Source organism: Poecile atricapillus, chromosome Z (assembly GCF_030490865.1).
Source record: "Poecile atricapillus isolate bPoeAtr1 chromosome Z, bPoeAtr1.hap1, whole genome shotgun sequence".
Lineage (NCBI taxonomy): Eukaryota > Metazoa > Chordata > Aves > Passeriformes > Paridae > Poecile > Poecile atricapillus.
Window position 1 is genome coordinate 41,675,407 of NC_081289.1, and position 13,971 is coordinate 41,689,377.

The 13,971-nt window shown below is 43.0% G+C and overlaps 2 protein-coding genes across 3 annotated transcripts in view; one reads left to right on the forward strand and one right to left on the reverse strand.

Annotated features, from left to right (window-relative positions):
- The window catches only part of LOC131572736 (ras-related protein Rap-1b), a 33,989-nt gene extending 21,648 nt beyond the window's left edge, over positions 1 to 12,341 (reverse strand). Inside the window, exons 1-2 of one of the 2 annotated variants that reach the window (XM_058826044.1) lie at positions 12,186 to 12,339; positions 7,397 to 7,492 (exon numbers count right to left, since the gene is read on the reverse strand). The gene's annotated coding sequence lies outside the window, so the exon portion shown is untranslated. Of the gene's footprint in view, positions 1 to 7,396; positions 7,493 to 12,185 lie in introns of both variants that reach the window. The other variant, XM_058826043.1, reaches the window with a different exon arrangement.
- LOC131572572 (uncharacterized) lies at positions 12,007 to 12,964 on the forward strand. The gene is made up of 2 exons (XM_058825822.1): positions 12,007 to 12,530; positions 12,628 to 12,964. The coding sequence occupies exons 1-2, from the start codon at positions 12,007 to 12,009 to the stop codon at positions 12,797 to 12,799; spliced, it is 696 nt and encodes a 231-aa protein (XP_058681805.1). The 3' UTR covers positions 12,800 to 12,964.
- The last annotated feature ends 1,007 nt before the right edge of the window (positions 12,965 to 13,971 follow it).

Genomic DNA, 13,971 nt, shown 5'->3' on the forward strand with positions numbered 1-13,971 from the left:
AGAAACTGAACTGCAAATAGTTTTTATGCTTGCAAAGAAAATCCAGGCAGACAATAAACAGAAACAACACACAGATTTTAAAAAATACTACAAGTATATTAAATTCAGAGAATGCATAATTGCCATGTTTCACTATTTTGCTATGCATATGCTAGATATTCAACAATAAAGCAAATTCTGAGAACTGAGCCAGCAATTTGATGCTGTGAATTTGGCTCTATTGTCATTACAGAGAAGGATCAGTATTTAGCTTTGCAATTTTTCCAAGTTAATGAATTGCCATATCATAGTATACACAACACGCTTTACCTGATATGCATCCTTCTGATTAAAAGCAGATGCAAGTATTTGTTTGTCCTCATAATTGTTGCACTAAATTTTATCTTTCAAGCTAAAAAACAAGGTAAAACCCAGCAGGACTACAAGTAAAGCATGGAAGTTTTCTGAGTTAAGACAGTTCTTTTATAAGTGCAGTTTGAAAGTTACTTTAAGCTTGCCAGCTGGCTTAAGATACTCTTTGGAAAAAGGCATCTTAATTTCTCTTTCAGAAGCAAGACCTAGTCTCAAATTCCCTCTGCTATCTACTTAATATCTGGCAATCCTAGCTCTACTTTGATTGTGACACTGGCTGCCGAACTAGCAAAGCCTTGTATCGGGTTTCCTTCTACAGACGTAAGCCAGCGCTGCATTCAACTGCAATTCCAGGATCACTTTTTGTCTCTCCTGTTTATTTTTCTCCATAGCCTACACATCATACACACCCCTGGCAATGGCAGAGCTTGCATACCAAAATATCATTACATGTACTGTCTTCATTATAAGAAGTTTGGGTTTTAGTCAGGTTTGTTTAGATTACTAACACATCATCAAGGCACGGATATAAAGGTTTCCTTCATCATTACATGATGTTTTGTTATTGGCCATTTAAACCCAGCTAGCCTTCCACAGTACAATTTACAGTAATTCTATTACAAATCAGGTTGGTAGCCAGAGAGAAGTCTCACAAATTCCCATACGTCATTTTAATTAAGATTAGAAGTTTTATCTGTTGAAAAGAAAGACACTGATTCTATGCAAATTGAGACTAGTCCCTACTAGCATTCATTAACAGGAATAAAATTAGTTCTTTCATGATAGCTGAACCATACCAGCATAGTCCCAAGTAATTGTAACTCATGTCTGTTTTGACTCTCAATTGATACTTCCCTAATAGAAACATGGTATTTGAACACTAGCAACAAACCTGATTCAAAGTCATCCAAATTAACCCAAATTTCACCAACGGGTCTTTTGTTACAGCTTCAGACATCTGTCTTGAGGGTAACCTGAAAAAGGCATACACTGACACCCAGCAACAACCACTATTTCCTGCCACATGGTTTTGCTACTTGTGCAATGATGGAGGTGCAACCTTAATTGCTTCTTTTCACAACTAATTTCATTAGCTGAATCCACTGATGAACATGAATTTCTAAAAGGTCTGACATGCTAAACTGAAGAGGGTGAGACTTGGGCAAAACATCCTGTTCTGTTTCTGCCAGCAAGGCAGTAGTACTTTGAACCTAGGGATGGTTGCTCCACAGACAATGTCCAATCCACAAGCAAACCTTCACTCGAAGATGACAACTGCAGATGTTGACCTTTAAATCTCTGCCCATATGGAGATGCACAGACAACTTGGTTGTTCCTTAGCACACAAGCTTCAGAAGAGGGTATTTAAGAAAAACCCCAACCACAAAAACCCCTCAACCAATTAAGACTAAACCCTACAGAAAAAATCCCACCCACTAAAATGATTCCCCATGTCCCACACCCCCAAAAAAATCAACCAACAAAAAAAAACCCAACCCAAAAAACAAAGCAACAGCCCCCATGAAAAACAAATTCTAGCTAATATTTGCATGCAAAGCTGTGAACTGCCATAGCTCTGCATCTGCCCTGTCTGTGAGGCACCTTAGCCCCCCTCAGGCTCATCTCATTTAATGGGTCACAAATTTTCAAGAGGTAAAAAGATCTGTGAGTTAGGAGCATAACCCCAAAGGTAAGCAATTCACACTTGCAAGCCTGAGCTCATGTCCTCTCCCAAGAGGACACCTACACAAAAAGCTGAATAATTTTAAACAAATGAATTTGAATCACACTCATCCCCATACCACTTTCATACCACATGGACTAGATGTTTAGCACAGAGTTACCAAATTAATGAGGGTTAATCTTGTTTAATCAAGTCTCCACAAGATTCTATTTGAATCTTCTTAAGATCACTCTAGTTCATGTTTAGACCATAATTCTTGGTTCTTCTGTATCTTCAAAGCTTGCCATTTTCTGGAGAAACCTGTCATACCTCAAGACTCACTTTGCCAGAAGTCAAATTTTATTTGGTTTGCATAGCAATGTTTTGTTAGCTAAGTGGCTTCTGTGAGAAGCTGCCGAAAGCTTCCACCATGTCCAGTGCGAGGTGGGCATATTTAAGAAGGGGGTTGGAGGGGTCAACTGCTGGGGGAACAGCAGCAGCAGAGAAAAGAGTGAGAATATGCAAGAGCAACAGCTCTGCAGACACCAAAGTGAAGAAGGAGGGGGAGGAGGTGCTGCAGGTGCCAGTGCAGAGATTCCCCTGCAGCCCCCGGCAAGACAGGCTGTCCCACTGCAGCCCATGGAAGTGCACAGTGGAGCAGAAATGCACTGGCAGCCCATGAAGGACTCCAGACCAGAGCAGAAAGATGCCTGAAGGAGGCTGCAACACCATGGGAATGACATGCTGGAGCAGTTTGTTCCTGAAGGATTGCACCCCAGAAGGGACTGCCACTGGAGAGATTTTGAAGGACTACCTCCCATGGGAGAGATCCCACACTGAAGACGAGCAAGAGTGTGGATTTCTCCTACTGAGGAAGAAGGAGCAGCTGAGACAAAATGTACATGCCACTGACTGTAGCCCCCATCCCCTACCCCACCATGCCTCTAACAGAGAGGTGGTAGAAAATGTAGGAGTAAAGTTATGCCTGGGAAGAAGGTGTTGCTAAGATTTGGGTTTATTTCTCATTATCCTACTCTGACATGATTTGCAATAAATTAAACTGATTTCCCCAAGCTGAGTCTATTTTATCCCCATGACAACAACTAGCAAGTGGTCTTCCCTATCTTTACCTTGACCCACAAGGCTTGTGCTGTATTTTTTCTATCTGTAGAGAGTTGACCCTGGCAGAATTGCCAGGCACCCACCAAAGACTTTATCACTTTACCCTCCACCCTGGACAAGGAAGAGAAAATATAATGAAAGATTCATGAATTGAGGTAAGGACCACAAGAGATCATTCACCAAACCAAATCAGAGGCAAAACAGGCTGGAATTAGAGATATTAACTGAATTTATAATTAACAAAATCAGAGCAGGATAATGAGATATAAAGTAAGACTTTAAAACACCTTCCCCCCACCCCTCTGTCCTTACTAAGCTCTACCTCCTTCCCCAGCAGCACAGGAAGAAAGGAATGTGGGTTATAGTCAGTTCATCGCAGGTTGTTTCTCCCATTGCTCAGGGAGAGGAGTCCTTCCCCAGGGAGACAGTTTACCATGAATTTCTCTAATGTGAGTCCACCTCACAAACAACAGTTCTCCATGAATGGCTGCAATATGAGTTCATCCCATGGACAACAAAACCCCTTGCATTGCTGCAGCATGTATCTCTCTTCCATAAGGTGTAGGTAGCTCTTCAAAGACAGGCTGCTCCAGCATTGGCCCCCCAGAGGACCACAAGTCTTACCAGGACACTTTTCCAGTGTGGGCTCCTTTCTCCACCAGTCTTTAAGACCCTGCCAGGAGCCTGCTTGAGCACAGGCCTCCCACAGGTTCACAGTCTCCTCTCAGGAATCCACCTGCTCTGGGGTAGGTCTCCTCCATGGGCTGCAGATGGATCTCGGTATCCTCATGGTCCTCCATGGGCTGCAGGGCCAAAGGCTGCAAAGGAATCCCAGCTTTGGTACCTGAAGCACCTCCTGCCACTTCTTCTCTACTGACCTTGGTGTTTGCAGAGTTGTTCCGCTTACATGTTCCCACCCTGCTCTTCTCTGGCTGCAACTATGACTGTGAAGTAACTTCTTTTTTCCTTCTCCTTCCTAAATCTGTTATCACAGAAGCACTGCCACCATTTCTAGTTGGCCAAGCTTTGACTCATCTTTGGAGCAACCAGGGACTGGCTCTGCCAGACATGGAAGAAGATTCTAGCAGCTTCTCACAGAAGGTACCATATAGCCTACATGCTACCAAACCTTGGCCATGCAAACCCAATACACTGCTCCATACAGTTGAGGAGGGTGGTGTGATAGAGCAGCTTTGGTGGGCACCTGATGTCCACCCAGGGTCAACCCACAACAAATCAAACACATTGATAATGTAACAGAAGATGTCCAAAGGTTACTGAAATGTAAAATTGACTCTAGGGTTTTGGATGGGCAGGCATTTCTAAAAAAATATCCACATATGTCTGTCTTCTAAGAGTTATCTATTATTTAGGGTACGACAACCACAGTCACCACAGCATCCTTAATCTTTCACTGACGAGTTTTACTTTCAGCAAATTAAATACAAGCATCTCGAAATAATCTGTATTTTGGCCAAAGCCCAAGCAGAAGAATGACTTTTCAGTCCACCCTGATGTCCCAGTGAAGCAAGTTTTTCTTTCAGGAAACCAGTCTTTCATTCCCACATTGCTTAAGGTGCCTGCAGTTTACCAACTCTGTCTAGGTTTTTGTGATCTGACTTCAACCTTCTGTAGCACGTCTGTGAACAACTCCTTATTTTCACTTCTACCACGGCAGATTCAGCACTCAGGTCAGAAAAGAGGCTTCAGCTTTCCTCTATGAAATTTATAGCACCAAGTTTCACTTAAAGAGTAGTCTCACAATAAGATCAAGTAATGAAAGAATTGCATTACCTATATGCAAATATTTTCAAATTCACATATTTGTCTTTGAAAAATATTTTTGCAAACTTCATCTTAAGATCTTGCCTCTGGCTAGAAGCAGAACTAGTTAGCAAGATTGTACATTGTTCAAAATATTGGTTACTGCAGTTTAATTATGTTCAAACTAAAGTGTACTTAATGTTGCTTCTTCACTAGTTTCCTGGCTAAACAGGACCCAGATTTCTAGCAGAAAAGGTGGACTTCAGGAACTTTTTTGTTCTTCAAGCATAAAACCAGACAACCTACTAGATCTTTCTGTTCCAGGCTCCACATAAAATATTCTTATTTTCTCATTTTAGTTTGTACTTACATTGATACAGCACTCTTCTTCTGAGATTACTCTTAAGAGTTTGATGAAAAGCAACACACAGATCAAAAGGATGCCAAACACAAGCACACACAGTGGCCTAAAGCACTTAATTGTAAAACCTCATTTTCAACACCTCAGTCTTTGCAGAATTTCAGCTACCACACTTCAGTTTTCTAAGCAAGATCTCTGGCTGAACCTCAATTTAGCTTTGGGCAACTCCTGAAATAAAAGGTTTAGGGAGATCAGGACAAAAACCAGAGGATCATTAAAAATATAAGCAAATATAAAAATTTAAGCTCAAATATGAAGAACGGTGAAAATGTAGCAATAAAATAAAGACAACAATAAGCACAGGTATACACAGCTGTAATTCAGAAATGTGTGCTTCCCTCTCTAGTATTCAGATTTAAAAGCAAGTAAAAAACTGTACACCAAAAGTAAGACTATTTGAAGAACAAGCATCCAGACAAAAAACTAGTTATGAATGCTTGCTTATTATAGTATTACAGTTCCTCTCTATTCATCTCCAAACTTACTCAATGCCCACAGAGATAAAGTGCCAGGGTGTCTCTTATTTGGTGAAATCCTATCTAATCTGCTACTAAGTCAAAAAAGATATATCAGAAAAATGGAAGAGTAATATTCTCCAGCATACAGTCAGCTATTCTTGCCTCTTCAGTGCTCCTCGATGCCACAGGACTACTACAGTCTCTTTGATTCCACCAAGTGACAATCTGATGACAATTTGGCATCAGTTTCTAGAAGAACGACACATTCTGAAATAACTTCTCTTGGTAGAGGTTGGATTTTTGAACATAACATTTCACAGCTCACAAAGAACACAAGTCCATGGCATCTTGAACTGCATAGCTGTTGATATAAATCTACCTTGGAAATATATCTATGGATTGGTATTACATTAGTAAGAATTCTGAAGGCGAGTTCACACTTGCCACAAACTTATTTTTGATGCTCCTCATCATAAAACCCATGAATGCACATTGCATTTTCTGTATGTTTCCACCAATATAAATTACAGTAAATAACAAAAGGACCATTCCCTGAATGGGAATAAAGTCACCACACTCAAAGAATGCCTACTGCCCATCAAATCTCCATTTTAAACAAGTCAGAAGGGTCACAAAAAGACTGTATGATATATCCTTATTCATACTATCTATATAAATCCAGAAGTGCAAGAGTCAAGATTTTACAAGCTGTATTAATTTATAAACTCTCTTAAACAAAAGAAAATCCCTCAGCTATATTTCATGCAAAAAGCAACCATATGAAGCCAAGTAGGCTATGTTTATGGGTCAACTTGTACATCGAGCTTTCAGAATGTTACCTTGTAGGTAACTTCACAGTGAAAGATCACAGGAGGGTTACTGACAGCATCTTACAAACTAACAATCCCCCATAACTGCTTCACGTTTACAAGATAAATGAAAGAGGTTCCTGTATGCTGTTGGGCTGCCCCCAGACACACCTGGACACAGCCACATACAAAGAATGGCTTGAGTAGAAAGGGACCTAAAAGACGATGTAATTCCACCAGCCACAGACAGGGATCCCACCCCCTGGATCAGGTCGCTCAGGGCCCCATACAGCCTGTCTTTGAACATTTCCAGCAATGAGGCATCCATAACTCAGTATCAACAGTAAATGTCACCTGATAAATAAATCAATCTAGTCCTAAACACTGTATTGCATAGAGTAAGATTTTTAGGTAACTTCCACTTCGACTCCACATTCCAGTTTACCCTTCTGAAACAGTTTGCTACTTTTCACTAGTCTTGTAACAAATCACTTCTAGGAGGTATTAGACCAGATGTTACAGAAGTCTGATTAACTGCAAACAAGGATTGTACAGTTTCACAACTTAACTATCACTGGTTATATGGGTTCTGATGCAGTCCAACTACTGTTCAGCATGCTAGCTTCATCTCAAATAAAAAGTACTGACCAGACATGAAACCTCAGAAAAAAAAAATCAAAGTAGCTGGTCTGACTCTGCAATTACCAAAACCACTTTCACTTCTGTAGTGCTCAAGTGCCACTCCTAGTTACAGGTCCTCCTTCTATCTCCTGTACCTCCCCTCTGAAACTCCACATAGATAACTCACAAGTGTCTGCAGCTCATCCTTGACAGAGACGTGGTGGTACTGTTTTTTTTGCTTCCTCCTGATATACGAAGCATGCTTTTAAGAAATTTTTCTTCACTGCAGATATAAAAAAAAGTGAAGGCACAATTGGTTAGGTTTCAGAAACAGAGACTGTAAGTGGGAAAAACAGGACAAGACTTCAAAAGCTAAGACAATTAATGCAGAGAAACAAAAAGAAACAGTTGCAGGGACTACCTGTGTTCACAAATTATTTCAGATTAACTGACGAGGTTAGACAACATAAGTTATCTGGGCAATAGTTAAGAAGTTAATTTAAGGAAAAACCTTTGCCATCTAATGTCACAAAAAGTTATAGAGTAAGCCATACTAATAGAAATGCTGAAGTACATATTTTCTTTTAATCCAGATTACCTCCTAAAACTAGGTGAAATAACCACTATAATTAAAACAAGTAAGAGTCACTTCAGTGTCAACAAATCTTGCAAAGAACACATTCTTCTGAGTTTCTATGAAAAAAAAAAATTAACTGCAGAGCCTTGGTTTGTCTTAATTTATGAAAATAAACTGTTCTCCTCTTCCAGGTGCTCAATACTATTTCAACACAAAAATTTAATGATGTAAGGTTTCTCACAGCTCTACAATTAGGGTAACATTGAAAATTATTTCATGAATGAGTAACAGCGGCACACAATATCCTTTTTGCAGCAGACCTGGTCAAGTCATTCAGATTTAGGCCAGCTTCCTGTGTTGCAACAGCTGCAGGAATGATACCAAGTGATCTAAGAAAGCACAGATTTCCTGAAGAGAATTTCAAGCTGTGGAGAAACATGAGATGTTGCTTGTCTGCCACAGGATGCAAACACCAATCCATTTGAAGGGCTAGGCTGTCCTACTCCTGCACTATGGTCTAACCTTCCTCCCTTGGTCAGGAATGAACTAACCATGTGGACGTACTTGGCAGTCTCTTTTCATAGTTGCATAGCAGGGATTTACTTCAAATAACCTCAAGTCCTCAGACTAATAACTATAGAGTGCTGACTGGGACAGTGTACAAGATATTGTCAAATGTGTCCTTTTCTTCCTGGTTCACCTCTAAAAAGTTTCTGTTGTTCTATAACTTACATTCCTCTAGGGTCTTATAGCGACTTTTCCTCTACTGCTTCAGTAGTAAAAATCACTGTTAAAACACTGTTCTTGAAAAAGAAGCATCCTGAATAACTAGAGGGCCTCCAAATAATTTTATGTTTCAAAAGTCGCCTAATAGGCAGATTTCCAACCTGGTGTTTACAGCCTTCCTCCCTTTTCCTTGCTGCTAGAAAGAGCAACATGCACTATCTATGTTAGAAGCTCACAACAGCATGTATGAGCAGGCACACATAAAAATAAAAAAACTTTTTCACTTTTAGTTGTCCAGTGTTGCTTTACACATTCCAAAGCTTAAGAGATGAGAGTTTCAAGCCATAACCTACTGCTTCTTTTGAAGGTAACCTCAACTGCTTCATGAAGAAAGTCTGTACCAGCAGACAAGGTCTTTGACTTTCTCCAAACAGCATTTGCCTACTACAAGTAAACTGCCATAACTTCATCAAAACATTACTTCTACTCTGCCTGTCTCACCCAGTTGCCTCATGGATGACGAGCCTTAAGGAAAAAGCCATGCATTTAGATGCTCTAAGGTACTAAACATCTGCTACACTCAACTGTTAAACAACTTTGAAAACAGGTCTATTAATGGCATCCAAGTACAAAAACACTTCTTTTTTTCTCCTCCTTTATGCAAGAAGAATAGACCATCTTAACCACATCTGAGCAGGAAAACAAAGTTTGCCTTGAAATATGAAGGTGTAGTTACTGTAGATGCTCCTTTCATCTCTCTGAACAAGGAGGCTGTCTAAAATATCCCTCTACCTGACCTAGATGCAACAGAACACAGCAGAAGCCTGCCCCAACTCAGCAGGGATTCAGCACACTGACACCACACAGCGCACTTCAGTCTGCTTTTGGATTTGTTCGGAGGTAAAGCAGCGGCATCATTCACAACCACAAGCTAAACACAGACTTCTGTCACACAGCTTATGCTGAGTGATCTGTTTTACTAAGAGCAATTTTGATTAAAACTCACAACTTGAGGCTACCCTGACAAACACTCTCAAATGTCAGCTAGGTATCTGAAAGCCATCTAAGCATTACTTAGAAAGGCCAATTCACCAAGGAGCCGCCTACCCTCTCAGGATACATGCAAGGACAAGAGTGCCTGTTTTTATCGGTAAGATATTCTTATCCTCAAGAGCACCTCTCTGTACCTAACCCTGAGCAGCCAGCAGAGCTCTGTGGATGACAGGATTGGCACAGTAGCAGTAACCATCAAGTACTCAAGTACTTCTGTGACTCTTGCACTTCCCACATCCCAGATGATAGGTGGACAACTGTTTATTTTAGTTCCTTGTCACATTTACTAACTGTGAGATCACAAGCTACAGCGTAGCCTTCAGCACACTTCCTTCCTCAGCCATAGAAGCAATTTCTTTCTCCTTTTGTAGGCCCTCACCTAGATTCCCATCTGTTTGCCTCTGCTCCAGAAAGGCTCTCAATTAAAAAGACAGTCAGTTTTACTCTGCAAAAACTGGCACAGCAGAAAAAGAACTGTCATGGCTCACTTCAGATTTATTTTTGATGAACTGTCCTACAGGAGAGCTTTGGAACAAAATAGCACAATTTTAATTCCACTTAGAAAACTTATGTGGTGTGCACATATAGTAATAGAAACACAGATACAGACAGTAAAAAGACTATCTCTCCCCACCCCCACCCCCATATAAAAGTTCTGGTTTTACTTTTTTTTTTTTTAGGTCTTTCAACTCTGTTTTGCAGATTATTTCACCCCCAGGCAGACAGGTGCTCCAAGTATGATCATCTTCACTGCAAAAAAGATACATGGCACTTATATTCCATAGTGTAATTCCAAACTCAGTTACTTGGGCACAGATAATAATACAGTTTTACACTACAGCTCAAAGTTAAACCTGAAGTAGCTCATATCACTACAAGAAAACATCCCTGAAAACATACAGGTACCAAAGGAATAAAACATCATATCTAATTAGCTAAACTTTACTTTTGCAAAGCCTTTAATGTGAATAGCACAAGTATCCCCCACTATTCACTTAGTTCATTTTTATCTAGAATGAAGTCTACAGGACAGATTTTGAGCAAGAGTAAAAAAAGATGCAATGAATAATAAAAAGGAAAATACTCAACTCTACCAAGTTTGGTTGGGTTTTTCCCTCCCAAAAGCTTGTGATTTTTATAGAGGCAAGACATCCAAAAGGCAGTAACTTATACAATGTTCAAAGTTTTCACAGAGATAAGAGACTCTTTCCAAAGAAAAATACACTTGTTTTTGAATGGGTATTCTTAAAAGCAATGTGATTTCTTCATTGCCTTTTAATTATAATTCAAGGAAAGAGTGTTTCTTGTCTCCTTTTCTTATAACAGTAATTTCAACATATACTTCACTGTGAAAGAGTACTGAAAAGTCTTAGTCATACACTGTCTACACATCTCATCCTGGGGTAAGATGTGGCTGTTATATTTGGAAAATTGCAATTACACTAATCAAAACATCTAAATGCAAGAACATATACACAACCTGTATGATTTTCAAGCTGGGCATCTTTGACATACCTTCTCTCTTGGAACTGTACTACCTCACTATTGCACCCCAAAGCAGTATAGAGAAAGGCTCTCCTTTCTTTTCGTTTCGTTTACCCTGAGCAGATAACCCATACCTTCAAGATGGAAACAGGAGTAAAAGCATGCTATTCTTTTTTCGCAGAAAACCTTGGTTTCTCATTCTCTTTTATAATCTAGAGCCCAATGCGAGAACAGTCAGATTTGGTTTTATTCTCCTCTCTGCAAACTTTGTTTTCCTTCCACCACTTCTTCACCAACGCACACAGATGGGTAGAAGGATATCAGGCTCATTAGAAGGGTTTGGCGCAGGAAGTGTCTGTCAAATTCTTCCATTTGCTTTGACACGGGTGATGGTGGGGTGTTTAGACGAAGCGAACATCCCTGTCATTTCCTCTTCATTTTATGATAAGCAGGAAGGGAACTCGCAGGCCACCGCGCTGTCTACTTGTCCCACTCGGTGGCCACCCCAGGCACAACCCCGGCGGGCTGCCCCGGCCGGCCGCGCCCGGCCTGACCCCCCCGCCTCGCCCCCACGGACCGGCCGGAAAGAGCGAGCGGCTTCTCTCCCGCGGCCGGACTAGGTGGGGCTCGGCTCGGACTTCCCGCTGACAACGCCGGCGGCCGCCGGGCACCGTCCCCTTCCCCGCCCGCGGCGGGGCCGACCCGGGCGTCACCCGCCCCTCCCCGCGGCCGTCCGGGCCCCACGTCGCGGCCCCGACCCGCGGGGTTACAACTTTCCGCTTCCGCTCCAACTTCTGCTCCGGGGACCGCCGGGCGGGGGGCGGCGGCGAACGGCAGGGCCGGGCCCTGGGCCTGGCCGCGACGGCTGCCCCTGGGCGCCCCGCTCCCCCCACCCCCTCGGGGTCCCACCACGCCTGAGGCCGGACGAGGCGGCGGCTCCCGGTTCCACTTCCGCCATGTTCCAGGCTGGTGCCCCTTCCCTCAGAGCGCGCCGCTCCCCGCCGTGGCCGCCGCCACCCCCCTCTCGCCGCCGCCCCCACCCCACCCCGCCCCGCCTCGCCACCTGTACCAGAGACGCCGCGCCGCTCCCCGCCACAGCGGCGCGGCCCGGCCCGCGCTGCCCGCCACTACCCACCGGACAGCGCCTCCGCTCCCCGCCGACCGCGCGCCGCCGCCGCCGCCTCGCCGGCCGATCCCGCTGCGCTGCGCCCGCTGCGCTCCGCTCGGCTCCGCTCGCCGCCTGTGCCGGGGCGCGGCTCGGGGCCGTCGCCGTGACGCCGCACGCCCAGCCTCGCTCTGGCGCGGCGGGGGCGGAGGGAGGGGCGGGCGCGGGGAGGGCTGACCCCGCGCGCGCCCCCCGCGCAGGCGCGCGGCTGCCCCGGCCCGGCCCGGCCCGGTGGCGGCGGGGACCGGGGAGCGGGGCAACGCCGGCCCTCTGTCCGAGTTCCTGTGCGCTCCAGGTGCGAGCTGCGGCTCGAAGGTGCGCCAAAGGCACGTTATGGTTGCCTAAAGTTAATTAAGAAGGTAAAGAGTTGGAAAAGTAAATGCCGGTGCGGTATTTCTTGCATTTCTCAAAGGATGTTGAGATCCGGTGAAGGGTGTTCCAGAGATGCCGCATGCTGCGGGTGTTACGTGGATCGTTATGCCTTTGGATGTGAAGAGTCTATCGTTGGTCTTGCCCATACAAAGCAGGGTTCCCAATGCCTGCAAATAATTACGGCGCTAGCTTTTCTGTTACTTTCGTCCTAAAATATGTAAATCAATTTTTTTCCACCCTCTGAATGTTACTCATATTTTCCAGTTACAAAGGGTTTAGCTGATGAAGATTAAAAATAAACGAGCATTTATGTTTCTAGGAAACACTTAGTAAGCAAATAGTTAATGTGGTGCTTTAAGATAAAAACTTGTGCTCTGAGGAAGTCTACGGCACTTCCACACTTACACAAGAGTGTATAAAACTGACAGGAAGTTGCAGTCAGGCTTCTGGCAAGGAGAGTGGGTGTGGAGGAAGCAGAGGCTTTTCTGTTTGTAGGACAGAGATAGAAAAAGCAGACCATATGACTTCAAGCGAATCTGTGGGAAGATGCTAAAGCTCAGAGCAGGGTCAAAGGATGACCAGTGAAACGAACTGCCCTTGGTAGGGAACACTTCATCGAGATACAGGGCATCCAGAAGGTGATGCACTTTAAAAAACATTTGTCTTTTACACTTCTCCCAAATCCTGAACATCATAAAATCTCTTCCAAAATCCAGAATCTTTTCCAAGTCCAATCTCTTGGTGCTTTACAGCTTAAACCCTTGTGCAGTCCCTGTAAATGATAATGAGTCCCTGTAAATGATGGATAATGCAAGAGAGCTCTGGTTGTGAGAAATCAAGTCCTTTCTCAGCAAGGCATCCTATGCAGGAAAAAAATCATTAATGAGACGAATAGGTGAAATACATCCTTTCAAGTGAAAATCAGAAGAGCATTTCATGCAGTTATTAGCTATGTAGCATATTAGCTCACCAGACAGAAAAGTACTCGTGTTCTTATTTTTTTCTGTCACTAGATATTATTATCAGCACCCAGAAATATTCAGAGGAAAAGAACAAAGATATATATCCTCAGCCTTCACCACTTTCTTCAGTGAACTAGGTTAATCACAAATAACTTGCAGCATTCCAGGAACAGATATATGTCATTAATGTAATAGTGTTTTATGGTGTGCCTTTCATTGTTCTGTGTTTTATAGGCTCTGGGGCAAATCCTGTGCTTTGCTATACAATAGGAAAAGAAGAAAGCGGCCTTTGGGCGTCTTGAGTAAATCTCTGTGAGCAGATCCTGGTGTTTTGAGTTTCATATAGGGGTATCTGGAACTTAGTATTTTACAAGAAGTGTATATACACTTATATAAACATAGGGTTTGCTTTATAAAGACAT

Bases quoted from the DNA above. Each gene is read 5' to 3' on its own strand.
- LOC131572572 (XM_058825822.1), top strand. From the start codon at position 12,007: ATGTTCCAGGCTGGTGCCCCTTCCCTCAGAGCGCGCCGCTCCCCGCCG. The intron at 12,531-12,627 runs GTGCGCCAAAGG...CATTTCTCAAAG, and splicing joins GTGCGAGCTGCGGCTCGAAG to GATGTTGAGATCCGGTGAAG.